Source organism: Nothoprocta perdicaria, unplaced genomic scaffold (assembly GCF_003342845.1).
Source record: "Nothoprocta perdicaria isolate Ctin4 unplaced genomic scaffold, notPer1 scaffold_28, whole genome shotgun sequence".
NCBI classification, from domain to species: domain Eukaryota; kingdom Metazoa; phylum Chordata; class Aves; order Tinamiformes; family Tinamidae; genus Nothoprocta; species Nothoprocta perdicaria.
This window is the reverse complement of record NW_020455510.1, coordinates 1,717,194-1,743,044: the sequence shown is the minus strand read 5'-3', so window position 1 is coordinate 1,743,044 and position 25,851 is coordinate 1,717,194. Positions and strand designations below refer to the sequence as shown.

The window sequence follows — 25,851 nt, the reverse complement described above, 5'->3', positions numbered from 1 at the left end:
ATATCACTGCCTAGAACATGGAGGTTTAAAGCAAAGCTGTGCAAATGTCTRTGGCTATTGTGGCCAATTTGTTTGGCTTACGCTAAGCCACTGCAGTAGTAGAGGAGCCACTGGGATTGCAAATAAACAGCAGAAAGATTATTTTCTTAGGGTATCTCTGGTCCTTCGGGCAGGTAAACCCTGTTTGCTGTGTGTTTTTAGAACAATCCCTGCCAGTTGCTTCCCATATTGTGTCTTGCAGCCTTTCACTGTCATGAGCACTCCCAACCAAAGTCAGAACCCCGAGAAGCAGCCGCACGACCTCAGCATCGACATCTACAGCCACACGCTGTACTGGACCTGCGAGGCCACCAATTCGGTGAACGTGCACAGGCTGAACGGCGAGTCCATCGGAATGGTGCTGCGAGGGGATCACGACAGGCCCAGGGCCATCGTGGTGAACGCGGAGCGAGGGTGAGGGTCCCTTCTGCGGTGCCTGTGGCCTGTGGCCTGTGGTCTGGGGGAGCTGGGTATGCCAGCAGCACGCGTGGATCTTGTGATGGGTCTGTGTGTGTATACACATGTATATAAACATTTTTTTAAAGCAGAGTCTGTTTTCCTTTTTTGAGGAAAACAGATTCTGTTTTTCCTCTTTTTTCCAGGAGCCATTTTATGACCTCATGTTTTAGGGTGAAACACCACTGATTTTAGGCTATTCCAGCTGGCAAATGCCGATGGCTCTGTAGCCAACAGGCTGGATCATTGCAGCTGGAAGCAGCAGTGCCCACAGTGATCCCTGTACCCAGCAGCCCYGTTCCGACTGGGAACCTGTGTGCAAGGGGGAGCCTGGCCCGGCTCGCGAGGCGCCCCTAAGCCCCGCTGTGTTTGCTGCAGGTACATGTACTTCACCAACATGCAGGAGCGAGCTCCCAAGATCGAGCGGGCCGCCCTGGACGGCACCGAGAGGGAAGTGCTTTTCACCACCGGGCTGATCCGGCCAGTGGCGCTGGTCATTGACAACAAGCTTGGGAAGCTCTTCTGGGTGGACGCAGATCTGAAGCGCATCGAAAGCTGTGACTTGTCAGGTATGTKGCACGCGGGTTAAGCATTCGGAGCAGCACTGCTTCCTCTTTGATGCTGACCCCAGAAGCCTCTCCTAGCTGCACAGTTGCTGGTTCTGTGTGGGCAGGCCCAGATAACAATTGCTGGTGGGCTGGTGGTCTTTGATGTGATGGGAATGGCCATGGCTGTAACCACTGCCACCYTCCAAGAGGGATATTTGACTTGTTCTGAAAGCAGCTCCAACAAGATCAGATTTAGAGGGTGTTGCTGGTCATTGAGTCCCACTCCCCCTCCTTCACTTCTTCCTCTTGGTTTGAAAACTTAGCATGAATTTAATTTCTTCCTTCTCTAAGGTCTGCAGCCTTACAATATCAAGGTGAGTTAAGAACAAACAGAAAGGAGAGGAGGGAGTTCTTTTAAGCTCAATTATAAGGCAGTTTGTCAGGAAAAAAATCTCATCATATAAAAGGCTGGTTCTCTGTTTTTTGGTTGTTCTTGTCTTCTCCCAGTAGAGTCTTCATCCCTTCGCTTGCATTGCAGTGAGACAATTCAGAAGTTAAAATAGGAAAAAAAAATTTTTTTGTTGTTTTGCAAAGTCAGTTTAGTGTTGAGCACTTAGACCTGGCACAGGTCTCTTTYGCAAGAGTGGGGAATGAGAACGTGAAGCTGGGGTTGGGATGGAAAAGCAACSCTTGCTTTTCACTTAGAGCAGTTTACTTATCTGGACAGGGTGGTTCTGTCAGACTGCATGCACAGCCACAAAGTGGCCAGGCCAGGGAATAGGGAGCACCAAGACTGCCAGTGGAAAATAGCGGACAAGACAAGAAGTGATGAGTGAAATCACCTGTGTCTGAAAGGTTGCTGAGGGACACCAAAACACTGGAGATGCTGAGAGCTTCATCTASCGACGAAGGGAGGGCAGCCAGCAGTGAAAGGAGAGGAGGTTAATRCAGCACACAATGCACCCAGGGGCTGAAGTGGAATCCAGAAAAGGGGAAGGAGAGAGGAGGCCCCAAGGAAGATGGAGGAGARGAGAGCAGGCTTGGCAGGAAGAAAATGTGCCAGGAAGAAGCTTCTGAACTGAGCAGGGAGGAGGGCACTGATAATTACTGCTCTTACTGGTGAAAAGGTGACCTCACAAAATAGAGAACTTCAGTTCCTAACGAAGCTGCAGCTGCTGTTGCGTGTTAGGTTCCTGGCTGGAAGATGGGCTCTCCTTGCATGGTAGAGCACTGAGTGCCAGCAGCCTGGAAGCAATTAGTGCAGCTGAGAAATAAGATGTGCTCTGCAGTCCTCCAGATGAGACACGTGGCTTTATTTGTACTGTTTTAGGTCCAYGTCTTGGAGAAATAAGACGTGACAGTAGGTAAAATGATATGGACTAGGCTACGGTGTGGTGGGCAGTAGCTGTGCCCTGCAGCCGCAGCTTCCACTGCGCGTGCTGCATTCCGCAGTTCGCTGTGCCTTGGAAGCCCCATACGAGAAATGTTTGGAGCCTGGATCAATATTTTACTCCAATTCTCCAGATCTTTTTACAGTGAAAGCTAAACTTTTTATGTTTAATATTGAAGCAAAGCTTTTAATGCACATGTATTTGTTGGAGTCACAACTAAGAACTCAAACCCCTGTAGGTAAGATAAAAAGAATGAGAAAAACTAGAGGATTAAAGGAAAAAAGAAGTGTATTAACTGCAGGTTATATCTGATGTAGCCAGAAAGCTGAGCTTGCATCGGTTCCAGCTCAGCTCACCATAATTTGATCCACTGRCCTACTGATTTTGCTTAACAAGTTAAGAGTGTATTTTTAATTTAAAAATATTTTGTGGTCTCCTATCGCAACTTCAGAAGAAATTTAACAGCCAGAAGTATCTTGACTTGAAAAAACTTCTCTAAAGTATATTTGTGGGACAAAACATGTTAAAGTAGACATGCATTAGCAAAAGGATTATAGGGTAAACTGAATTTTTGGGATGAACTAGACCAAAATTGTGTTTAGTGTCCTTAATGCTAATAGGCAGTTCCGGACCATCTTATTSCCTCGCAGGCTTTGGGAGATGACAAGTTTATGGAGGTTTTGCTGCCCGCAGATAGTTAAGAGCAGCTGGCCAAAGGATGGAATAACCTTTGCTGTCCCGTGCTGAACTCTGAGAGAGGGAAGGAAGAGCCATGCAGCAGTCTGTAGAGCGACAGGTCTCTGTAAGCTGCTTGACTTTTTCAGTGGGAGACACTGATGCTTTGTAGGAGCTCCTGGAATATTTGCAAGTAACTCTAGTCTGTCCCATCAGTCAATTAAAAACAGTAGTGTTTTTTATTATTCTTAAAGTGACTGGAAAGGCTATAAAATTAAGGTAAGAGCAAATACTCTGTTTTCAATTAGACTTTAAGTACTGTGTGTTCTTCGAGCTTAACATTGATGTAAATACTAATTTCCACTTTGAAAAGACAACATGTCTCTTTCATACTGGAAATCAAAGTATTTAATTACTATGGAAATTCAACATTTATTTGTAATGGGTTTTTAACATACTTATTGAAAACTTTTCAGTCAGATTGTGCTTTTCATCGTGTGAGTTCCTCTGAAGAACCATCTCATGGAGTCACCCTGTGTTATAGGTGCCCTTTGCTTCTCCCCTTAAAATTATTAGTAACTTGGACTTCATTTTCTCAAGATCAAATGCAACATAATTGTGTTACAGATCAGTCAGCTTATCCYATGCAGTCTCCAGCAGCCTCTCATGTTGCTATTCACATTCTACAGATGAGGAAGGTAAAGATGATTCTTGAAATACACTCCCCAAACCATTAAATATACCCTGTTCACAGCCTGCATTTAAGAAACTGTTGGAAAAGGCTGATCTTATAGCAAGGTTACCAGCTTAGGAGAGTCACCTGGCACCTCATGTCCTAGATTTCAGGATGCCCTAGGAAATCCTTCAGGACACCAGTGACCAATTTAGCTCTGAGATCATGAAAGCAGAAGGAGGTTCTTTTATATCAAGCTGCAAGTGAGGCTTTCCCATTCCTGTGGTGCCTTGAATACAGCTGCATCTTTGGTTCTGGGGTCCATATCTGGGCTCGGTTTGCCACATTGACCATCTTGCTTCARAGGGCTGGGCAGTCCAGTCCTGCTGAACAGACCCTAAGGGTGCTCAGCAGGTGGTAGAGCTAAAGAGCAAAGTGTCCTGTGCTTTGCTCACTAAGTACCTTTYGGTGTCAAAGCACTACATGTGTAATGGTATTTACAGCACTATGTGTGTGATGGTATTTACAGGACCTGTATGTTTAGGAGAAGACAGAGCCCATCTTAGAGCCCATCTCAGGGACGGCGCCAGTGGTATCGATAGTCAGATTTAAGTGTCCCTTCAGTGAAATCAGTGCAGCCCGTCTGTTCTGGAGGGGTTTTTACCTTCCAGATCTCCTGCTGAGCCTGTGCGGAGAGGGGCACAAGCACCAGGCTTTCCTGCAGSAAGCGGTGCAGTCCCAGCCACTGGCTGGATCCCAAAGCTCCTCTGGTGGAAGAAACTGGAGAAAGCTCTCTGGACCAGCACCCATTCCTTGCAAACTGCAAAACCTCCTCCAGCATTGGGAATTGAGATTCCTGACTTTATGCATACATATTTATATACATACATATGAATGCACATTTGTTTTGTCTGTCTGTGTTTATTAGAGGCAGTATTCAGCATGGCAGTCAAGTAAGACTCATTGCAGGCAGTAATTCCCTGTGCAAAATTAACAGTGGCTGTAATTGAAATAAATGTAACAGTCGTATGCTTGGCTGAGCTCTGTGTAATTTATGCAGCAAATTAGCTGAAGTCAGTGCTCATTAGCATTTTAATTACATATCCAAATTCTATAATCTCACCTAGCGTCGCTATCCAAAAATTCGTTCTTAATGCAAGCAGACATAAACTGTGATTATATTAAGTGAAATACCACAGCAGAGAAACCACCAGGTTATGGGCTGTTTTGCATTTCTCATTTTTAAAATCAAATATATCTGATATACACAGACATGCACAGTCTGAAAATGGTTTCTGTGAAATAATAGAATAATTTGGAACCTCATGTTCATTCTAAGCAAGGATAAAAAAGCAACAGTTAGATGCCATTAAGTGGAGCACAGCACACAGTGGAGGACTGCAAGCAATTAAAGTTAAAAGCAGCCATAAATTCTTTTTTATTTAACTTGTTTTTTACATATTGATTGAGATTATTTTGTAGAGCAGTAAACCTGAGTGTTTGGTGATGTTACTGTTGAAAAGCATATGGAGTTGCACTTTGTTTCTGGCTTTCTGGTTGGTTGCTGGAGAAAAAAGAAAGTGAGGAAAGAAGTACAATTGTTAGAAGAGGGGTGTTTTTTGTGATCCATGCCCTGTGGACATGATTTAGTGTATGGTGTCTTGCTTTCCATGATCACTGTATTCTAGCAAAGCCAGTGCCTTGTGCAGTACCCATGGGTTCCAACCAGGCATGTTGGTAAGTGTGAAACTGAATAATTTCAGAATTTAGTGAAATTGGATTTGGAAATCTCAAAAATGACCTTAGACCAAGTTTTGGGACGGAGGTTTTTTTGTTGTTTTATTTTGTTTTTTTTTTAAGAAGGTCTATGAGAGTTACACACYGATTGCTGTAAAATCATTGTTTTTGTTACACTCAGGTGCTAACCGAGTGACCTTGGAGGACTCCAACATCCTTCAGCCAATGGGACTGACTGTGCTGGGGAACCACCTGTACTGGATTGATCGTCAGCAGCAGATGATCGAGAGRGTGGAGAAAACCAACGGCTACAAGAGGACTAGAATTCAGGGCAGGATTGCTCACCTGACTGGCATCCATGCGGTGGAAGAGCTCGACATGGAGGAATTCTGTGAGTTCCCTGCGGTGTCCAAAGTCCCTCGCGCTTGGCCTCACGCTCCCTTAAACTCCCAGTCCAGCACGGCGGTTTAATAATGTTGCCCTCTGGGTTTGAAGAAAGCCATGGAGTGCTTTCAACTTGCAGGATCAGGCCCCTAGAAGAGAAGGTGAAACAAGTTTCACCTTCCAGTGGAACAGGAGGACTTTTTTTTCCATGTGATTTCGCAGCACCTAGCCGCTCAATTTGTATGAATGTGCATCTGATACTTAGTTCAACTCCCAAAGCTGCTGTGAGACATGATGGTTAATTTTGTAAGTACAACCAAATAAAAGACTTTGTAAAGGAAAGAGAAAGGATGGCACTTGTCCTTTCCCCCAGAAGTTTCAGACCACTTTGTAAAGCAAAGCTGGTTTGACGCAGCACAACTGGTGATGTAAAAGTCTCCAGCAAGATGGGCAGTGGGCAGGAAGCTCCCCAAAATTTTTGTTGCTGATGAGAAATTTCTCTCCCATCAAAGGTAGGGGTATTTAAGGTCTGCTTTACTTTGCTGCACTGCTTGTTTTTAGCCCCAGTGCTGTGTGGGGGAGAGCAGAAACCTCTCAAGAAGTCCTTACAAGGCAATGTACTCCGAGTGAAAACCTGGGCTTAACAGCCCTGCTGCACTTCTTAGTGCCTGGCTAGCCTAGAAAATGAGAATGTCCAGGAACCTCAGGAATGTGACCTGTTCACATCCACCTTCTCGCTTCCCTTGACCTGAGCTCCTCAATTCTTTTTAGAAGTCATTTAAAGGTGTTTGTGTCACTTTGACTAGGAGAGATGCAGTCCTCATGAAGCAGCAAATCGGCTGCTGAGCACTGACCTGAGAAACGCTGCCCTCACTTTTCTATTTATTTGTAGAGAAATGTTGCAGTTACCTTTGTAGAAGCGTACTAGTGGTCACTAGTGATTTTTGTTGTTCTTCTGCTCATACTCCTTCCTGTGCACTTGCTTCCCCAGCTGCACATCCATGTTCTCGTGACAACGGCGGCTGTTCGCACATCTGCATCGCCAAGGGGGACGGCACTCCCAGATGTTCATGCCCAGAGCACCTGGTGCTGCTGCAGAACCTCCTCACGTGTGGAGGTGAGTTACGTCAGCCAGGGCAGCTTCAGACTTGGAACCACTGGAGAATTGATTGGGAGAGGCGGAAGCACTGTTAAGTGGGAGAAGTGCAATCCGGTTCCTTTGTTATTTTCTCTTTTTGTGGAGGAAGATGTTTTCAAAAACTCATCTAATGAATGAAGCAAGTGACCAGAATCTGGAAGGGTAACTAATGCCAGAAACTTGCCCAGAAAGGGTATTTGTGACTGTCACACAGTTTAGAATGACACCACATTTTCTGCAGACTACATACAAATCCAGAACATGGATTTACACACTGTGTTTTTCTAGACTAAAGTGTGTTGCATCATGAGTTAAACTTGGCCTTTGATGCTTCTGCCAGGTGTTCCTGGCCTTAGTTCTTAGGCCTATGTAACTTTTCATTATGAGCACAATGCTCGTTTGACCTTAAAATACTTAGAAAAGTCTCAGTAGGAGATTGGAGTAAATGATGCGGTAGGTTTGTGCTGTGAACAAATTCTTGCAACGTGATGTTGCATCAACTTCTGATGACCTCGCAGCAGAAACTGGACATATGACCCCCATAGTGGGATACTTAACAATCTTTCAAATAAATTTTGCTTGGGAATGTGAAGCACTGCTCTCTAGTTAACGAACGGTAGGCCAAAAGCTCAGCTGCTCCTTTTCCATAAGACAGCTCCTCTTCTCCCACCTTGCAGACTTTGCTTTTAGACTTCCAGTCCCACGATTTCTGAATATTGTTGCATCACACTTGCAGGATTTTCAAAAAGGGAAAAAAAAAGGGGGGGGGGGGTTTAAATCATGGGTTAAATTGGGTTGAAATCATTTGGCTCTGCCTGTCCTCTTGTGTTGTTTTTATGTATTCATTTTGCAGTGGGTTTCATTTTCTGGCTRAACTCTGACCTCCCTAGGGACAGTCATTTCCATTATAAACTGTTTTCTTTCCCATGACCACAACACACTATGTGGTTTCTGAGTAGCAGTGGTTACTTCTGCAAAGGAGAAAAATAAATCAGTCTCTTTATATTCCTTGCTGTGCTGCTGTTGCGAGACACTGCCAGTGAGAGATTCCTACATCCCACTGCTTCATTATCTTCAGCTATAAATCTAAAAATTCAAGGGCCTCCCTTTTGGTTTCAGTCTTTATTCATCTTTATCTTAATCCTTCACTAAGCCTGCTTCAACTTTTTAACCTATCTGGTCTACAGTAGTGGCAGCCTGTAGCCAGTGTTTCACAACAGATTAATAGCTGTTTTGGCTGAAGAACTTTTGTCAGTGTGCCTTTATGAACACTTTGGACAAGTTTTTGAATGCAAACTTTGCAGCATTAAACATGGCTGCAAATGAGAAGCAAGTGATCTAGCTGTTGAATTATCTAAATGGTACCCTCAAATAAAAATGTAATTCTAAAGAATTATCTTAATGTGGGTATCTGGCATCTTTATCTTATCTACAGCTGCCAGGTCACTGGCTACATTTGTAATCCTCAGCATTACTACACCCAAGAATCATAAATCATGAACTTCAAAATCATAAGGTTTTTTAAAATTGTGGGKTTTTTTTGATTTTTATTAGCCTTTCATTTTTCAAGCTTTGGCTGCAGTCTAAAGCTTGTTCTTGGGGTCTTATTCTTGAACACTTATTGCTGATGAAGGGTAGCCACACGTCAAAAATGATTTGCTTGTAGTTGCATGGCTCTAGGATCAATAACTTAAMCACCACCCTCAGGAGAGAGAGGAAAATGCATCTCACTGCAGTGGCCTGTTGGATACAAGCAGTTAAAAAATGCTTGCTAATTTGCTCTACGTAAGACCTAGGAGGTTGGTTTGTTTGTTTGACTTTTTACAGTAGATTCCTGATAAGCACCATCTTTGTCCTTTGGTTGTTGCCATTCGGAAAACAGCCCTGACGATCTGCCTGCAACACAACTTTGCATCTCTTTAAATGCAGCTGCTTAAGGGTCTCAGCGTTTGACTGCAACCCGAGCAACAGTCTGGGTGTAGAACAGGATCATCCCAGGGGTTTAGGGTTCATGAAGAGGCAGGTCCCAAGGAAGTCCCAGCTTKCTTAATTCTAACCAAATGATTAACCCAGTTTTGTATGAAGATTATTTTAAGCTCTGATTAGATTTGTTCCAGGCAAGCATAATGCAGGGATTAGCGTGCTGCAAAATGTGGTTTGCAAGCAGAAATTGAGTGTTCATTTAATGCACGGAAAAGTCTCTTCCGAAAGGTGGTTCTTAGAGCCAGAGTATTTGGAGTTCCTGCCCTTAGCTCAGTGCTCGTGTGCTAGAGCGAGCTTCTTCCATCAGCAGGCGTCTGGTTTCTGTTCACAGCTGGGAAAATTTCATTCCTTATGCAAAGGGCCGTTTTTCTCTTTGCTGAAATCTTCTCATTTGCACGGAAGATCTTCAATGGGGAAAAACAAACAAGCAAACAAAACAGCCTGTACTGTTTGTAACCCATTGAAGAGGCTGAAATTGCTCAGGCAAATGTGCTTTGTTTTCCTTTTTCCTCCAGAGCCCCCGACTTGCTCCCCCGACCAATTCACGTGCGCCACCGGGGAGATCGACTGCATCCCCATGGCGTGGCGCTGCGACGGCTTCCCCGAGTGCGACGACCAGAGCGACGAGGAGAGCTGCCCCATCTGCTCCGCGGCGCAGTTCCAGTGCGAGAAGGGCCAGTGCATCGACGCTCACCTGCGCTGCAACGGGGAGATCGACTGCCAGGACAAATCGGATGAAGCAGACTGTGACAGTAAGATACTTGTCTGGGCTTCTGCTCGCTCTGGTGGTGTATTTCAGATCTTTGGTGTCAAAGGGGGAAAAAGTCTTAYGTGTAAAACCCTAGCTCAGCTATCCACTGATTCTCCTTTTTCTCTATATCCCACCCATCCTGGGCGGGGGAGCTTGCCCATATTCAGAGAGTCTAAGGAGGAAAGAAACTGTCAGGATGTCCCACAGGATGTCCCACATGCAATTTTTTCTGCATTGCCATTCCTGCTTGCGCTGTTTCTGCCGTGTCCAGTTCACCTTTGGACAGTGGCYGCTGCAAAGTGCCATGGGGAGGAAGACATGGACTTAATTTTTCTTGGAATAACCACTAGATTGAAGCTTCCAGGAGTGCAGGCCCCTGGCCCCTGTAGGATATCTCTTTACTGATAGTTTAATGTGTTTTGATATAGCAGAGACTCAGGCTCAGAGGTTCAGTAGCAGTCAAGTCCTTTYTGCTGAAACAAAGGGATCTGGATAGAGACAGGAAATGTAGAGTTACTTATCCAAGTTACACAATATAAGGCTACATAAGATAATGTGAACTATGTAAGGCTGGCATTCTTCCTGGCTCCTCAGAGCAAGGCAGGGGCTCTGCTGCCTCTGGGCTAAAAGATGAAATGTGCTGTGGCTTCATGTCTTGCATCTTTTGGCTTCCTTAAGAGGCCCAAACGCTCCCGTGCCAGCAGTAATTAATCTTTCCTGCCTTTCCGTGCAGCCATCTGCCTGCCCAACCAGTTCCGATGTGCCAGCGGGCAGTGCATCCTGCTGAAGCAGCAGTGCGACTCCTTCCCGGACTGCATGGACGGCTCGGACGAGCTCCTGTGCGGTGAGATGTCCCGCGGGTCGATGCTCCGTGTCCCGGCGCGGCGCCCCGCGCCCTGCCCTGCCCTCTGCCCTGCTGGGCACCCACTCGCAGTTGCCCCTAACCGCAGTCGTGCTCGTGCAGGCTGGTGGCTCTGTGCAGGGGCAGGAGCGTGAGGGGCAGCCGGCACATAGGATACAACAGCCTTGTGATCTATGGGTCTGCTTTCACCTCCATACCCGGGGGAGATGATTCCAGTSTGCTGGATGGCTTGGAGCTTGCGGAGCAGCTAGGGAGCTTGGGATGAATTTAAAATATGCAGCTTTATCCCTTGCCGTTACAGGAGGAAGCTGGGGTTAGTTACGTGGAGGAGCTAGCAGGCACAGGGCCAGTGTCAAACTCTTGTGGGACTTGTCTGAGACTTGTCCCAGACACCTGTCCCAGACAAGTGCTGCTCCTGCTGCTTAATAACGCTGCCTTTAGGTCACTGGCTAATTGCAAGGATTTCACTGCTCGCAATTTGGGTTTTTCTCCTTTATACCTTAGAGGTGTGTCACGTTTGAAGCAGACAAGGCAGCTCTCAGTGTGCTGTGCCAGTGCAGGCCRCTCTGCTGGCCTGAGCGGAGCAGTCGGCCGGTCCTGCCAGTGTGACCTTGTTTCTTCTTTCCATCATCATCGGGAGGGCATCCAGCAAGGAACCGAAAGGAAAAGAGCCCAAATGTTTAACAGCAGAGGCCAGAATAGCAACTTAATAAAAGAATCTGTTTAACTCTCCCGTTGGCAGTTTCAGACTGAACATGCTTCTCGTGCTTCTCCCACATCTCCCATTTATCTCGTGACCCTCACCCAATTCTCTACAGTTTCCTGGATACTGTAAAGTTAGTGGGTTTATTTAGTTTATTTTCTTTGTGCATTTGGCAGACTTCTTCTGTGCTATTAAGCTAATGCAGTGGTTTCCTGTTTGCATATTGGGTCCAGTCCTGCAAATAGGTCTTAACTGATTTAAATGGGTCCCTGTGGACATAGGACTTTCTCCTCTGGAGTCTCTTTGTGGGACAGAGCCCTTTGTGGTTTCTTGCCTGACTGAGCAGAGAACTCAAGCAGGGAGTAAATATGATTGTGACTTTCTAGCTGAGAATTTTGCATTAGAAAGAAGATGGGTTTTACCAAAATGAGATTTCTGTGTTTTAAATTGGCTAATTTGGGAATATGTTCTAATTTTGACTACCTTTTTTTCATATTCTATATTTTGTTATCAAGTGAGATCCTTAGCTGACATAAAAGCTTTCCTGCACTAGTAAGTGCAGAAAATAAGCTGAAGACTTTTAAGACAGAAATGAAATCTCAAGGCTGAGCTGTTGAGTTTATTTGCAGATCACTGTATTTCCCTTAGCTTCTTTAATTTCAGTCATCTTTCATTCCTGCCCAACAGTCACCTAAGATGGTATAAATCTTTCTCCAGAATCACTGCAGAAATGTTACGTATCTTAGGTAGCCAGGACTTGAACAGTATTATGTGTATTATGAGTATTATGAGCCACTTCACTTCCYATAGCTGCGCTAACGGGATCAATAGGTCCATTTGATCACGTAACAACCTACAGGCCTTGGCCATTTCTCTTTTGAGTCTTTTACTTTGTGCATGTAGATATATACACAAATATATGTAGGAGTGTATTTGTGTTGTTCCCTCAATTTACACAAATATGCAAACAACAGAAAAAAATTATTTTGTTGGAGAGTGTCACACATGCAAAACACAGGGAGGTGTCAGGTTTTTTGGGCAAGAATTTGGCATGTGCTACCCACAGTTAGTGGGAGAGGGGATTCGTGGTTCATCTCAAATACTGCTGCATTTTTTATTATTCAACACTGTGTTGTGGAAGGAAAATGAAGTAAGAGGTAGAAAGTGCTTGAGATGATAGGAATTTTGTTTTCCTCGCAATTGCTAAGATCCTTTTGAAGAAAGCAAGTCATTTAGAATACTTTTTCCTTCTTAAAATGTCACTATTTGGGGGATATTTTACCCAAGAAGATGCCCAGTGTTTGATATATACTGTCCCTCCCTTAAATTCTGTCAGTGCTTCAACATTATTGTGAGCTCCAATGGTTTTTGAGAGACCAGACTGCTTTCTGATTAAGGACTTAATGTTTGTACATATCCTMTATCTTTGACCAATATAATTCAGAGGGAAAAGAGAAAACTTTTCAGGCTGGTACTGCATTCAGATCATTGCTTGCAACTGATAAAAACAAACAAACAAGAAAATTCTTTAAGTGTTAAAGCAATCCTGATATGAGATGAATCCTTAGAAAGGGAAGATCTAGGCACAAAGTTTAATGCAGTAATTCAGAATACATGAAATTCTATCTGCATGAGCTTGATACAGAAACTTTGTGTGAATGACACCGTGTGGATGATTGTGAGTTTGACTGATTTGCTGCAAGTGCTCCATTGTCGGTGTTGTCCTGTGTTTGATGGCTTCCTCGTTCTTTTTCCTCTTTCCAGAAAAAAACAAGCCAGCCTCTGATGAGCCACAGCCACACAGCAGTGCCATCGGGCCTGTCATCGGAATAATCCTGTCCCTCTTTGTCATGGGAGGCATGTATTTTGTTTGCCAGCGAGTCGTGTGTCAGCGCTACGCGGGGCCCAACAGCCCCTTCCCGCACGAGTACGTGAGCGGCGCCCCGCACGTGCCGCTCAACTTCATCGCCCCGGGAAGCTCCCAGCACGGCACTTTTACGGGTAAGGATGGCAGGGCCCTGGCATCCCCTGATCCCACGGGGGCTCCGCAGGCTACCAGGGTTCACGAGGCAGCATGTCGAAGGGCACATGCCAGGTGCCTTGGCACACGTAGATTTTGGGAATCACGTTGTTGTGCCAGGCTATGTCTGCTCAGGTACCTAGCAAGACAGAAACAGGAAGCTGTGGGTGCAGATGTGGACAGATGTGGACAAACACAAGCAGTCTTTGTGGTGTTTGTCTGCTTGATGCCTCAAGTGTCTCTGCAATGAAAACATCCCCTTTGGTTTAGTTCATCTCGGAGACCGATTTCCTGTTTGTTTTTTGGGCAAAGTATGTATGCTCTCTGGGAGCATAATCTCATGTGTAAAGCACSTTGCTTCACCTCACGCAGGAAGCAGGACAGGCGCTCAGGGCAGCGCGTGCGGCTGCTCTGCTGAGAGAGGAGGGGCCCTTAGAGTACACAGCATGTTCAGCTGAGACAGTGGCTCGGAAACCTCATGCAGCCATCACAAAAAACACTCAATTTAAAATACATCTCTTAGGAATGTARAATATACATTTCATAGAGAAGGTAGCAAGCTCTTAAATACAAAGCTCTGGAGAGAAAGAGCATTCCTTCAAATTATTCAGAAATCTGCCAAGTAAATGGTGTCCTGTAACCCCACCAGGCAGGGTTAGAATACCCATGTATGACATTTTCTGAATGTGCAAACTGTAAATTTCTTCTCRTTTTGAGAATAGCCAGACACAAGTTAGGTTTGCCCTTCTATGCACTCTAATGACTGTGGTCAACTGTTGYTCCTTCAAGAATGTTTTGGGGATTATCAAGAGGTTTTGAGGGTGAAAAATCAGTTTGAAGATGAAAAGCAGGTGTTACCTTTTCCAGAGGYGTGTTAAACTCCTACGGATTTCCCACTAGATTTTCCTTAATCGAGGCAAGCATTTTTGTGTGGTGACCCTCCTTTGTACCTTAGTATACACTAAAATAAACTTATTTGCTTATTTGCCAGCTTTTCTTACCTAGCTAGAGAAGGCTTCCAGGGCTCTGTGTTGCTATGACAATTTAGAACAGTTCAAAATCTCACCTAAGTGTTGACGCTAGAGAGATGGTGGACGTTGCTAATAGCACGGCATTTTGAAAAAGTGACGTGCTGCTTGATGTGGTTGATTGTCAAAAATAAAGTCACTCAGCTTATAAGAATCTGTCCCAGGTCTGAAAAATGTCCGTAAACGTCTAAACTAAAATCCTGGGTGAGCACTAAGCAGTCTGACAGGAAGAAGTTCAAACATTCTGTGATTTAAGTGCAGGTTGATGTTGCACAGTTGGAGAATGTTGTCTTCCCTTTTTCCTACCCCCCCCCCTTGTTTCCTTCCTTTTGCCTCTGTCAGCTTTCAGTTTAGGCAGTAATTTTTATTTCTTTTTTTCCCCAATAAAGATATTTTATTTTTCTTACTGAAATACTTGCAAGTGAACTTCTTTGCAAGGGAATGAGGAAGCTTCCTTGTGCAATGTATAATGATTTTTACAAGCTTTGTTTAGTTGGAAAGAAAGTCTTGGCGAAGTCCTTGGGTGGAAAGGCGGGCCCGGCTGTTCCTGTCTCAGCAGGCTGGGAGGACAGTCCGTGGGGAGCGCGGTGCCACAGCGAGACCGGGGACGGTTTGGCCAGCAGGGCTTTTTTGCTTACATAAGTTCAAGTTGAAACTCTGTTGTTGCTCGCAGTCCTGAGGCCGCTATATAAAACAGYGCGTGCAGACTGAGGACCAGAGCAGTTGCCAAGGGTCTGCGAGGCTGAGGATCTGCTGTTGCTTGGTGCTGGTAGGTTACGCTGTGGTTTACCTAACTGCGGTTTCCTCTCCCTCTGGCCACAGGCATCTCTTGTGGGAAGTCTATGATTAGCTCCATGAGTCTCATGGGAGGAAGCAGCGGTGCCCCCCTGTATGACAGAAACCACGTTACTGGAGCCTCTTCGAGTAGCTCATCGAGCACAAAAGCCACTTTCTACCCACAGGTATGTTGTGCACTTAGACCTCTGGGTGAGGTATCTCCCCCTCAGGACAAGGAAGATGGAAACTTGTGTTACTGAATCTAATGCTAACAACAGTTGCTCTTGGGAGGTGCTGTGGATGTTCCTGGCGTTAGATTTAGGTGACCCCTTCTGCTGCTCTTTGTGACCCCCGATGGCAGCGGCGCGGTGACGTGGAGCGCCGCAATGCACTGCAGGCACCTGGGGCACGAAAAGATAAACAGGACCGAGCAGGAAAAAAATGCCTAAGGAATGAGCTTGGCGGGCTGTTTATCTGAGGCACTCACTGCTGACTCCGAAAACCAAGCACGAACAGAGGGAGCAAACACTGGGACCGCCTATCACCTTATTGTGCTCAACTCTTCCCAGCTCTGTCTTGTCCCCATTTAGGTTTTTGGTTGGATGTGATAGGGTTTTTAGTCCCCCAAATCAGCGTTTCATTAATTTAAAGGAGCGTGGATGGAAAATAAGATCTGAAAATATAGAAACTGCTGTGTTATGTGTAGGCATTTTGACTGACAGTGTTTTATCCAAAGGCAACTGCACCTTCTCCCCTTTGTTTTGGAAAGATAAGGATGAAGGAGAGGGGGTTGTGAGCTKATCTCTTGATAAGGAAATATTGGTTAGGTCTGTATTCCTTGTAACTTTCCTGGAGAAGCCACCAAGAAGCTAGTCAAGATTAGCAGGTGTTTGTTAGTCTAGCCCAGCAGCCTCCTTGCTTCGSTGCTCAGTTTGGCCCCTGCCCCCCCAGAGCCTCCGTAACTCGCTGGGCAATTTCATGATAGTGCCTGGTTGTTGTCAGTGCTACACCAAAAAGGAGGTAGAGGGGAAAAAACAGGTACACTAATAGAAAAAAATCATAAATCTGCGAAGTCCAAAGAGGCCCCAGAGCTTATTTGTTTGTGTCTTTTTCTGGGAACTGGCCAGGCCAAAAATCCAAATCCTTCATTGGAGAGTGGCCTAAACTAACCTGCCTGCGGTCCTGGGAATCTTTTTCCACGTTTTCTTCTCAGGGCCATGTGACCTGGGGCCTGTCAGGATAGCTGGGGCCTGGCAGGATAGTGTCAGCCTCTCTCTGGAGAGGGAACAGGGCCACCAGCTTCTCCCAAGGAGGCTGTAGCGCAGCCTTTGTCCCACTGACGGTACTGCCTGATCCCGGTATTTTCATCAGTTCTACCTGGCAGCTAATTACCCAGTTTGGGTTCCATAATTATTAAGAGCTCTGAGCACCTGGCTGCCTTGGCTTCTTCTGCTGAACTTGTTCTGGGTGGTGCTGTCCATGGGTGGTCCTTGGCAGAGGATGAAGGCCAGGGAGGAGCTGATATGGAGCTGTGCCAGTTGGTTATCCGGGAACATGGCCACAGGCATCGCGGCTGATGCGTTTGCTCTATTCCATGTGGCTGGGAAGTGCTGCGTGGATGCAGCTCAGGCACAAGCAGCAGAAGATCCAGGAGGAGCAGGCCAGCGCCTCTCCGAGGAGGAGGGTGAGGGGAAGGATGGGGTCACTATGGCAGGCTGGACTCTGTCCCGGGCCGGCTGCGAGCAAGATGCCCCCGTCGGCAGCGGTGCTGCTCCGCGTTGGAAGTGCGGAAGCGCCTCCCTGGGTCCAGGCCAACGTCCTGGCTGCCGTGCTGGGGCTTCTGCTTCCCAGGAAAGGAGCAGGGCTCCTCGTGCGCGAGGGGATGAGAAGGAACCTTCGAGTGCTGCATTTTTCTTGGAGYACAATGAGCTCTTTCCATAGGTGTGAGGATGACTGCGTACGGGCGCGCACAGGCCAGGGCAAGTCCTAACTATTCGTAGCTGCTGGGCTCTTTGCATCGCTAGCTTTGCCAAGACAATATGTTTACGTAAGGACAGTAAAAAGGAAGCACTGAGGGAAGGATGGAATCATATTAGTTATTTCAAAGAAAGTCGGCCTCCCGACCTGACTGTGGATGGGGSATGTTTAGGGGCTGCAGGTGGAACAGCCTTTGCTCCTGTCAGCCTCTGCTGTGGATGAGGCCAGCCCTTATGGCCAAGGAGCTGCTGAGAACCAGCAAGACTAGATTCATCCTCCTGCTTTGGGAAGAGTAATTCCTACCGTGAAAGGCCTGCAGGCCACCTARGCCCAGAGGCAGAATGGATTTCTCTGACTTAAGTGCATTAATCCATCCAAGCTGCAAAGGGAGGAAGCTGAAGTAAGGATGATGGTGACCTGTTTAATGCATAAATAATACTTTAAAAAGAGCTTTACCATTAACAGAAACTTCTGCCCTGCTTGTKCTTCACCTTCCTAGATCCTGAACCCACCTCCTTCGCCAGCTACGGATCGCTCCCTGTACAACACGGAGATGTTTTACTCCTCAAACATTCCTTCCCCCACGAGATCTTACAGGTATGGCTCGGGCAAGGGGGGCTGGTGCTCTTCCTGTCCTTCCATTCTGGGTATGAAACAAATATTCTTGTTCAGTCTGTATCTTTAAAAAAAAAAAAAAAAAAAAATCAACTTTTCCCTCCCTTGATCAACACGCATTTGAGCAGACACCGTTCTAGCTGCTGTGCTAAACGCCGGCTTTCTGAACGAAAACCTGAGTTAAGCAGCAGCAATGAGACACGGTTCCCGCATCCAGCCCTTCCTTTTCCATCTTCCTCCTCCCTTGCTCCCCAAATGGCAACTGACGCCGCTGCTTTCGCCCCCTTTCCGGCAGGCCCTACCTGATCCGAGGGATCGCTCCCCCCACGACGCCGTGCAGCACCGACGTGTGCGACAGCGACTACGCGCCGAGCCGATGGAAGGCCAACAAATACTACATGGACCTGAACTCGGACTCAGACCCCTACCCGCCGCCCCCCACCCCCCGCAGCCAGTACCTGTCGGCCGAGGAGAGCTGCCCCCCGTCCCCCGCCACCGAGCGCAGCTACTTCCACCTCTACCCCCCGCCGCCCTCTCCTTGTACAGACTCCTCCTGACCCCAAGAGAAGAACCCTTCCTGTAAATATTTTTAAATATGAACAGATTTAAAATATATATTTTATGATTTAAAGAATAAATAGGGGTGGGAATTTTTAAAAAGAGAAATGTGAATAAGGATGGGTGGGAGGGATGGGGCTGTGAAAAATTGTACAGAGGAAGAATATTTATAAAATTGATTTTTTTAACTTAATTTCCATTCTTTTGTGCTGTATTTGCTGTTCTGAAGTCGTGAAAGTGGCTTGATCTCCAAAGCAGTTGGGGAGGGACATTGAGGGTTTCCCCCCCCCCCCCCTTTTTTTTTGGTTACCTTTTTACTTGTAAAGTACATGGAAATCTTTTTATTTATGTGAAGAAAGGATGAAAAGGGGGCTTTTGTGGGAGGTGCAGGCTGAAGAAAAGATGAAGATTACCCACAGAGGGGAAGAAGACCCTTTTCAGTAGCAGTTATTTGTCTCATCCCACGGCCTTGGGTGCTCCTGTTTGCCTGTGAGTTAAACACTTCCTAGCAGAATGTGTGTCCYGAGACCAGCGTTTTGGGCTTCTCCCTCCATTTTCTTAGGATCAAACTGGAAGTGTTTCTGGGGTGATGAAACCAAAGCTCCTGCAGCCTTTAGCAGGAGCTTCCGCCACCATCCAATGTCTGTGTCCCAAAGCAGAGTGAGATGGTCACGTTTACTCATCTAACCTGCAGGGGAAGCGCACAGCTCCAGGCCACAGGGCTTGGTTCCTGGCAGGGGCAGGGCCGGGAGCTCAGCCCTGTGATCCAGTTTGGGTTTCAGGTCTGTTCTGCAGTTCTGCTCCTTSTGCTGTCGTCGTCCCACGGCAGGGTGCGTCGTCGCCGGGTGTTATTAAAACTCCTTAGGTGTTATTAAAACTCCTCAAGTAGCTTTCGYTACCTTCACACCTAAGGTTTGTGAGGTCACTTCTGAGCTTGAGATGCAGCACAGAGATGCCAACATTTTGCATGGAGAAAAACATGGTATTGGGAATACAGTACTGGAGTTTCAGACCAGGTCATCTTCCCCCCATCCCCAGTGGACATAAGAGTTCAGCGGGAAGCCAGGAGCGACAAGGTCATAGACAATCTCAGAGTGACTTGGTAGGTCTCTGAACAAGTGTTAATGATTTGGTAAAATAAAAGCACTTTGCATGTGATCACATTTCAGTCAAGCAGATTACGAGTACTGGTCCACAGGATGTTTTATGCATTTCATCTGTCATATAAAGGAATGCTTGTTCTGCCATGCAGCAGTTGGTAGCCCATGTTCACACACCCCATTTGACTTCAGGCTTGATAGCTATTCACCAGTTACAATGAATTTATAGAATATTCAAGGTTGGAAGGGACCTCTAGAGATCATCTACTCCAACCTTCCTGCTCAAGCAGGCACACCTACAGCATGTGGCACAGGGTGGCATCCAGGCGGGTTTGGAAGACCTCCAGAGAAGGAGACTCCACAACCYCCCTGGGCAGCCTGTTCCACTGCTCTGTCACCCTCACAGTAAAGTCATTCTTCCTCACCTGGAGATGGATCTTCCTGTGTTTCAGCTTATTTATTAAATTTGTTATTTGTTTCATGTTAACAGTTAGCGCTTAAAGAACATGGCACGTTTATTTTCCTGTGTTCCCGTGACGACACCAGATACAAAAGGACATTGTTTTTTTCCTTTACACCATTGAACGTTGTAGCAATCTTAACCACTTTATCCTACACAAATTAGGAGTCCTATCCATATCCTACACAAATTAGGAGTCGAGGCCAAGAAAACTACCAAGAGCTACCTACCTGTCTTGAGGACTGAGCTCTTCTGGACCTCAGCTATTTTCGAAGGAAGGAGGCGCATGCGGCTGCACAGGATGAATCAAGTGTGTCGTGTTYAACTTCATTTGGACCTGCAGAGCCTCTTGCTGCTGACGTCTGCTGAGAACTCACCTTGCCCCCTTGCCTCGCCTGCTGTGGGCACCAGAGGCTGAGGCCGGCAGCGCTGGCTGGGCRAGGGATGGGCTCAATGGGCTTTCAAAGGGCTGCGGCACTTCTGGTGCCAGAAAAGACCACGGATTTGAGTAGGAGGTGTCGCTTTGGTCACCAGAAATACACTGTGTGTGCTCCTGGCAGGGGTGGTCTGCACCCTGTGCAGTGCAGGTTAAAACATAGAAACTACATGCTATTTTCTCCTCTATCAGGATAAGGGAGTGAGTTAGATAGACTTACTGCATGCAAGARACAAGTTCTGGCAATTCCGTGTTGCAGGGAAAGTGCAATGGGGAAAAGTTATGTTTTGGTGCACATTACACCTACTAATTTCCAAGTGTGCTGTGAGAAAGCTGGTTGAAATTTTATACTAGTTCTTCCCTGCACGTATCTGGATCATCTGTTGGAGCCTGTGAGCTGAACTGGTTTAGTCAAATATTTTCTGTGCTCATTGGGACTGCACATTAGCACTCAGAGAGCTCGTGGCTGCGAGCGAGGGACAAGCGTATGGCTGCTTCCGTGTTAAATGCAAGGCCACGTCCCTGAGCAGCGAGCAGCCTACCTGCCTGCCAGCTCGGCGCCGAAGCTGCAGCTCCGATCGTCCTCTTTTCCGGGGACTTCATCCTTTCTGGTGGGAAGGGGTAGCAGCACCGGGAATCTGTAAAGAAAAGGGGTCGGGGTGAGTTTGCAGGAGGGAAGTGTTCCTGAATTTCAAGCAAATCCTGGAGTCACCTGTTTACTTGAGCTCCGCTGGCCAAAAGGCTCTGCACCCTGCAGTTTGCAACACTGGTAAGAAATTTGTTCCCCTGCTGCTGGGTGACGCTGGGAAAASGCTGCTGGCACCATCTCTACTTCCTGTCTCAGCTGCCCCCTCTCTGGAGGCACCTCTGAAGAGCACTAAGGCAAAGATCAGGCTAAATTTGTTTACAGGGCAAGTAGCGGTGTTTTGTTTACAGTAGTGCCATAGTCCCTGGCTCCCCGGGTCTAGAAACAAGCCTGTGCCATTACAGCCAGGTCAAAAGAAGTCAGCTGAGTGCAGATGTATTTTTTCTTTCTGAGAAACAGGTTTGCTGGTTAATACACCCTGATCTGTGTGGCTTGCAGAGGAGGCAGGTGCTCCCCTGGGGCTCGGTCAAGGCCAACTTCACCAGGTCGTGCGTCGCGCTGGCTGCCTCGGCCTGTTCAGCAGCAGATCTCTGCTGAGGACAGTCGCTTTGCTGCGTCAGCACAAACGGGCTGTGCTTGTAACCGTGCTGCAAGTGGCCTGCACTAAAACCAGGACATGAAAGGAGAAGASAGCCGTGTTCCCAATGCTTAGTAACACACCTGAGTGCTGGCACGGAGCTATCGGAATCGGAAATACCCTTTGCAGTGCTCGGGGCCCTTCAGCAACGGCCCTGCTCAGTGCGGCCCGGCAGCGGGGCAGCCCCTGGCTGSTGTGTGAATGACTCCCGAGCACGGTGCTCGCCAGCAGCTGGAGGGGCCCCACGGCCTCGGGGCAGGCCCCATGGCTGAGGCCTCTGCTGTGCCCCGCTGCGGCGCTTCCCTCAGGTCCTGTGTCTGTTCATCATTACGTGCAAAAACCCCTTTCTTTAGCCAAACAGCTCAAGGCTTTTACCACACGTCTAATGGAATATTAACGTACRTGAGGGTTTTTAAACCTGTCTTGAATCCTGGCTCTGTTGACTGAGAACAGCCACTAAAGGCTTTGTACTATTGGGGGGGCGTTGTAAAGGGTAGGGTTTTTTTTTTGAAGTTGCTTGTTTTGAGGTTGTACCACKCTGTGGGCCGTTCCACGGAAGATCACGCTCCCTAGAGGGAGAAAGGAGGAATGGGAATTAAATGGATATTAAATGGATGTTAAATTTGATGGAAATGAGCTGAATGCAAACAGCTTGTGCTCCTGCCTGACCGAACTCCCTGGTAAGTCCCGAAGAGCCTCTGGCTTTGGCAAAGCTAACGGAGAAGATGCCTGGAATGAGTCACAAGAGGAGGAAAGCGAGTTTGAGAGCTGCAGCAAGTGATGGACCCATCCACCTGYCCTCACGTCTTGGGAAAGCAAATGCTCCCTCCAGAGCCCCTTCCTTGGAGCGGGGAGCGACGCTCCTCCCGTGAGGAAATCCAGAGGCATKGCGAGCTAAGCTCCTCCCCAGCCTGCCTTCCTTACCTACACGTATTGTAACTGCTGCTATTATAAATGTACAAGAATATACAAAGACTACCAAGAARTTTTATGATTTAAAAAAATTGATCTTTTATATTTATATGAAAAAGTGTATCCCATAAACAGCCTAATTTAATACAGCTTTATATGTGTAGCTTTTTTTTTAGAATTTGTCATTGCACGAGGCAAACAAACCCAAAAGTTAAGTGCCTTGAGTATCCTAAAAGGTGGGGGAATAGAAAGGAAAGCCTTAAATCACAGGTGCCCCCAGAGGCTGGCGCTGACTGTATTTTGTTTTAGCCGGGATTTCTCTTGCCTTTAGGCTCTGTTCATTTATAACATATCTGCAAGTTATGGCATTAACTGAAAACCGCTAAGTTCTGAACTTTTTTAGAGCATCTACATCTTGAGTTTGCCACGGTGGAGTTTCTCTTAGATGCTCTACTCGCTGTGAATTTTGATTTCTATACCCATATCCCTTTCCACATCTCACTATTCATGCACAATGCCCTGCACTAAAAGCAAATGCCAGCAGCTCATGGTATGTATCTGGGGATTAAACTGACATTATTTTCTGACTGTCACTACAGCGTTTCTCACTGAAACCGTAAGAATTTTGTGCTCTTACAGAAAGTCTTCACCAATCACTTCTCAAAGCATGGTTTTCTAGCATTAAGTGAACTGCAGGAGCTGGCTGATGACAAAATAGTTGGAGGGTTTCACYTCATTTTCAGGCCTTCAAAGTGCAGATTTCTTTAACAAACCCAAATTGTTTGAAGTAACTATGTTTTTGGATAAATATCTGTAAAGTTAACAAATGCTGCATTTGTACTGTAGATTTTGTGGATTTGTTTTATAACAAATATTTTTGAAAGATGCGATGACCATCCCTTTTCATGAGTGATGCTGTTTCAGCACCTGCCACAGCGACAGCGAGTCCCGCCTTGCGGCTGTCCTGGACATGGGGATAAGGGCAGTGTGGCCATGTCCTTACTYGGAATTTTGAGATGTACAGGAGTGGTGGGAGCAGGAGGTGCAGATGTTGACATGCATCAGCATGTYCTCTCCAGCTGGGCAGCACTGCTGGGTGTCCATGGGCCCGGGAGCAGCCGTGTGATGGATGCGGTGCCATACAGACGTGCGCCGTGGCTCAGGTTAAGGTGAGGTTACTGTTGGGGGAAAACAAGGAGGTCTGGACTGTGGCCTCCTGTTCTATGGGAGATGTTGCACCGAATCACCCCGAGGAACAGGCAGCTTTCCAGGCTTTCCTGTGGAGCAGGATTCTCCTCGGTGAGCTGTTCTGTGCAGCAGGGCCTCCCAGGCTGTGCGAACAGCTGGCAGCTTCCTCCACATGTGAACCGGGAAAAGTCCTCGCTCGCCTCTTTTTCCCAGTGGCATTTGAACCTATTCCCAGGGGTTAAGGATAGGAGCTCTTTTTTTGTTGGTTTTTTTGTTGTTGTTGTTGTTGTTGTTTTTGTTTTTTTGTGCAGGCATCAAGGAAAAGCCCCAAATCCCTGGGACTGGGGTGCTGCGGAGATGGATCTGAGGGATGAAACCCTCTCCAGGATTGGGATTCTTTGCAGGATCTTCAGAAAGACACAGCATTTAACTAAGGTTTGGGGAAGGAACATGTGAAGGTGGGCATAAGTCAGGCAAAACTAGGGAGCGGGCTGCTCTCCATGGGGCAGTATCTTTCCCATTTTCCTAAAGTTTTTTTTTTTTTTTTTAGCTCAGATGAAGACGAGAGACCTTTTAAAAGAAACTTTCACTTCCTTCATGTGCTCTCTTGTCAGCCGAAATTGCCCCAAATGCTTCAAGCTGCTGCTTTTGAAGATGGATTGGTGCTCTTCTGTGGGGATGAGCCAGCAGCAGCAAACTCACCGGGCCCAGAGTAGCTTCACCGGAGGCAGCTCCAGGCAGCCCTCGCTAAAATTCCCGTCTGGCTGTGGTCCAGGGAGAGGGATCAGGCCAGGAAGCTCCTATGGAAGCAGCTCACTAGATCTTGTGTGTAGAGGGAGGCATCCACATGCAGAAAGAAATCCCGTGCTGGAGAGGCTATCCCTGCAGCGAGCCACACGGTGGCACAGTCACCTGGAGCAGCCTCCGAGAGCCGCGCAGCAGAGCCAAGCACGCGTGCAAGCCAGCACAGGGCGACAAACTCGGGTTGCCTAGTGCCAGTTTTCCACGGGAGGGACGGSGTGAGGCACAGAGCGAGCACAGGGCCACCCGGAGCCCCGTGGCTGCCGCCGGCTCCTGCCGTTCTCGCCCCAGTGCAGCGGCCGCGCGGCTCCTCGTGCGGCGCCCGCGGGCCACGGGGCGGCGGGAGGCAGCCACGGGCTCCCCGCAGCAGATGTCCGGGGCTACAGAAGTAGGTCACCTATTTCTGCCCGGCGGGGATYTGAAAATCAACACCACAGCCCTGACAGAGGGACGGCAGCGAGGAACAAGACCGGTCACAGAAGCCCCCARGCACAGACCCGCCAGGCCCAGCTAGTAGTTTAGAGTATGGCTAAAAAATAAATATACAATTTTTTTTTTTTGCATACACATCCACTCATTCACTGAGAGGGGAAGCTAATTTAAAAGTTAAAGAGAATAAAATCCACCCCCGCCACACTCTGCAAGCCTGCAGCCACCAGAAAGCAGCCTCTCCTTCAACATGAGATGTTGGACTAGAGACCTTCTTTTGTCTTTTTTTTCAGTATTATGCTTAAGAACTCTCAGGTAGAGTCCACAAGTCCAAGAGCTTAAAATAGCAAGGTATTTTGCAGAGCTCAACTCTGGCTTCAGCAGTGCAACCCAGCATAAGTTTCCCTCTCGTCACATGAGTTTGGGTTGGGAAATTATATTCCCTTTTGCACGGCCCAYTAGAAGGAGAGGAGAGGAAAAGGCGGACGGGACAAGGATAAACTGAGCGTGGCTGAGGCCGTGCACGCGCGGGGACGAGCCGGGCAGCGCGGCGCAGACGGGCACGCTTGGGAAGCGCCTCCCTTTCCCTGCGAGAGGGAGCTGCCGGCCACAGGGCCGCCTCGCTGCCCCCCACCCCGCCGTGCTCCTGTAATCAGCTTAGCTGCTGACAGCCCCCGGGCTCCAGGGCCAGCCCGAGCCCCAGCCCAGCTCGCACGGGGCTGCCCGAGAGCCGCTGCTCCCTCCGGCCCCGGCACCCACCCCTCTGCAGGAAGGGCCCGGAGCCCCCACCAGGAGAAGAGGGTCCCGGGAGCTCCTGCGCAGAGCGACCCGCGGATGGGCACGTGGTGCCAACGCAAACCACCACTGCAGCCAGGCCTGGTCAACAGCCCCATCCTCGGCTTGGTCGCACGAGAGGCCCTGGCTCCCACGGCGCCCAGACCCACACGCTGCCCCAGGGCGCCTCTCCCGGTGCTCCCTTGTTCCTGT

The 25,851-nt window shown here is 47.6% G+C and overlaps 1 protein-coding gene across 2 annotated transcripts in view; it reads left to right on the top strand.

Moving 5' to 3' along the window:
- LRP5 (LDL receptor related protein 5) overlaps positions 1–18,508 on the top strand; it is a 125,032-nt gene extending 106,524 nt beyond the window's left edge. The window contains exons 14-23 of one of the 2 annotated variants that reach the window (XM_026041246.1): positions 242–453; positions 874–1,064; positions 5,701–5,910; positions 6,895–7,020; positions 9,540–9,776; positions 10,509–10,619; positions 13,105–13,341; positions 15,211–15,350; positions 17,642–17,739; positions 18,053–18,508. In XM_026041246.1, the coding sequence (XP_025897031.1) occupies positions 242–453; positions 874–1,064; positions 5,701–5,910; positions 6,895–7,020; positions 9,540–9,776; positions 10,509–10,619; positions 13,105–13,341; positions 15,211–15,350; positions 17,642–17,739; positions 18,053–18,314 (1,824 nt within the window). In that variant the 3' untranslated portion in view covers positions 18,315–18,508. The remainder of the gene's footprint in view (positions 1–241; positions 454–873; positions 1,065–5,700; positions 5,911–6,894; positions 7,021–9,539; positions 9,777–10,508; positions 10,620–13,104; positions 13,342–15,210; positions 15,351–17,641; positions 17,740–18,052) is intronic. The other variant, XM_026041247.1, reaches the window with a different exon arrangement.
- The last annotated feature ends 7,343 nt before the right edge of the window (positions 18,509–25,851 follow it).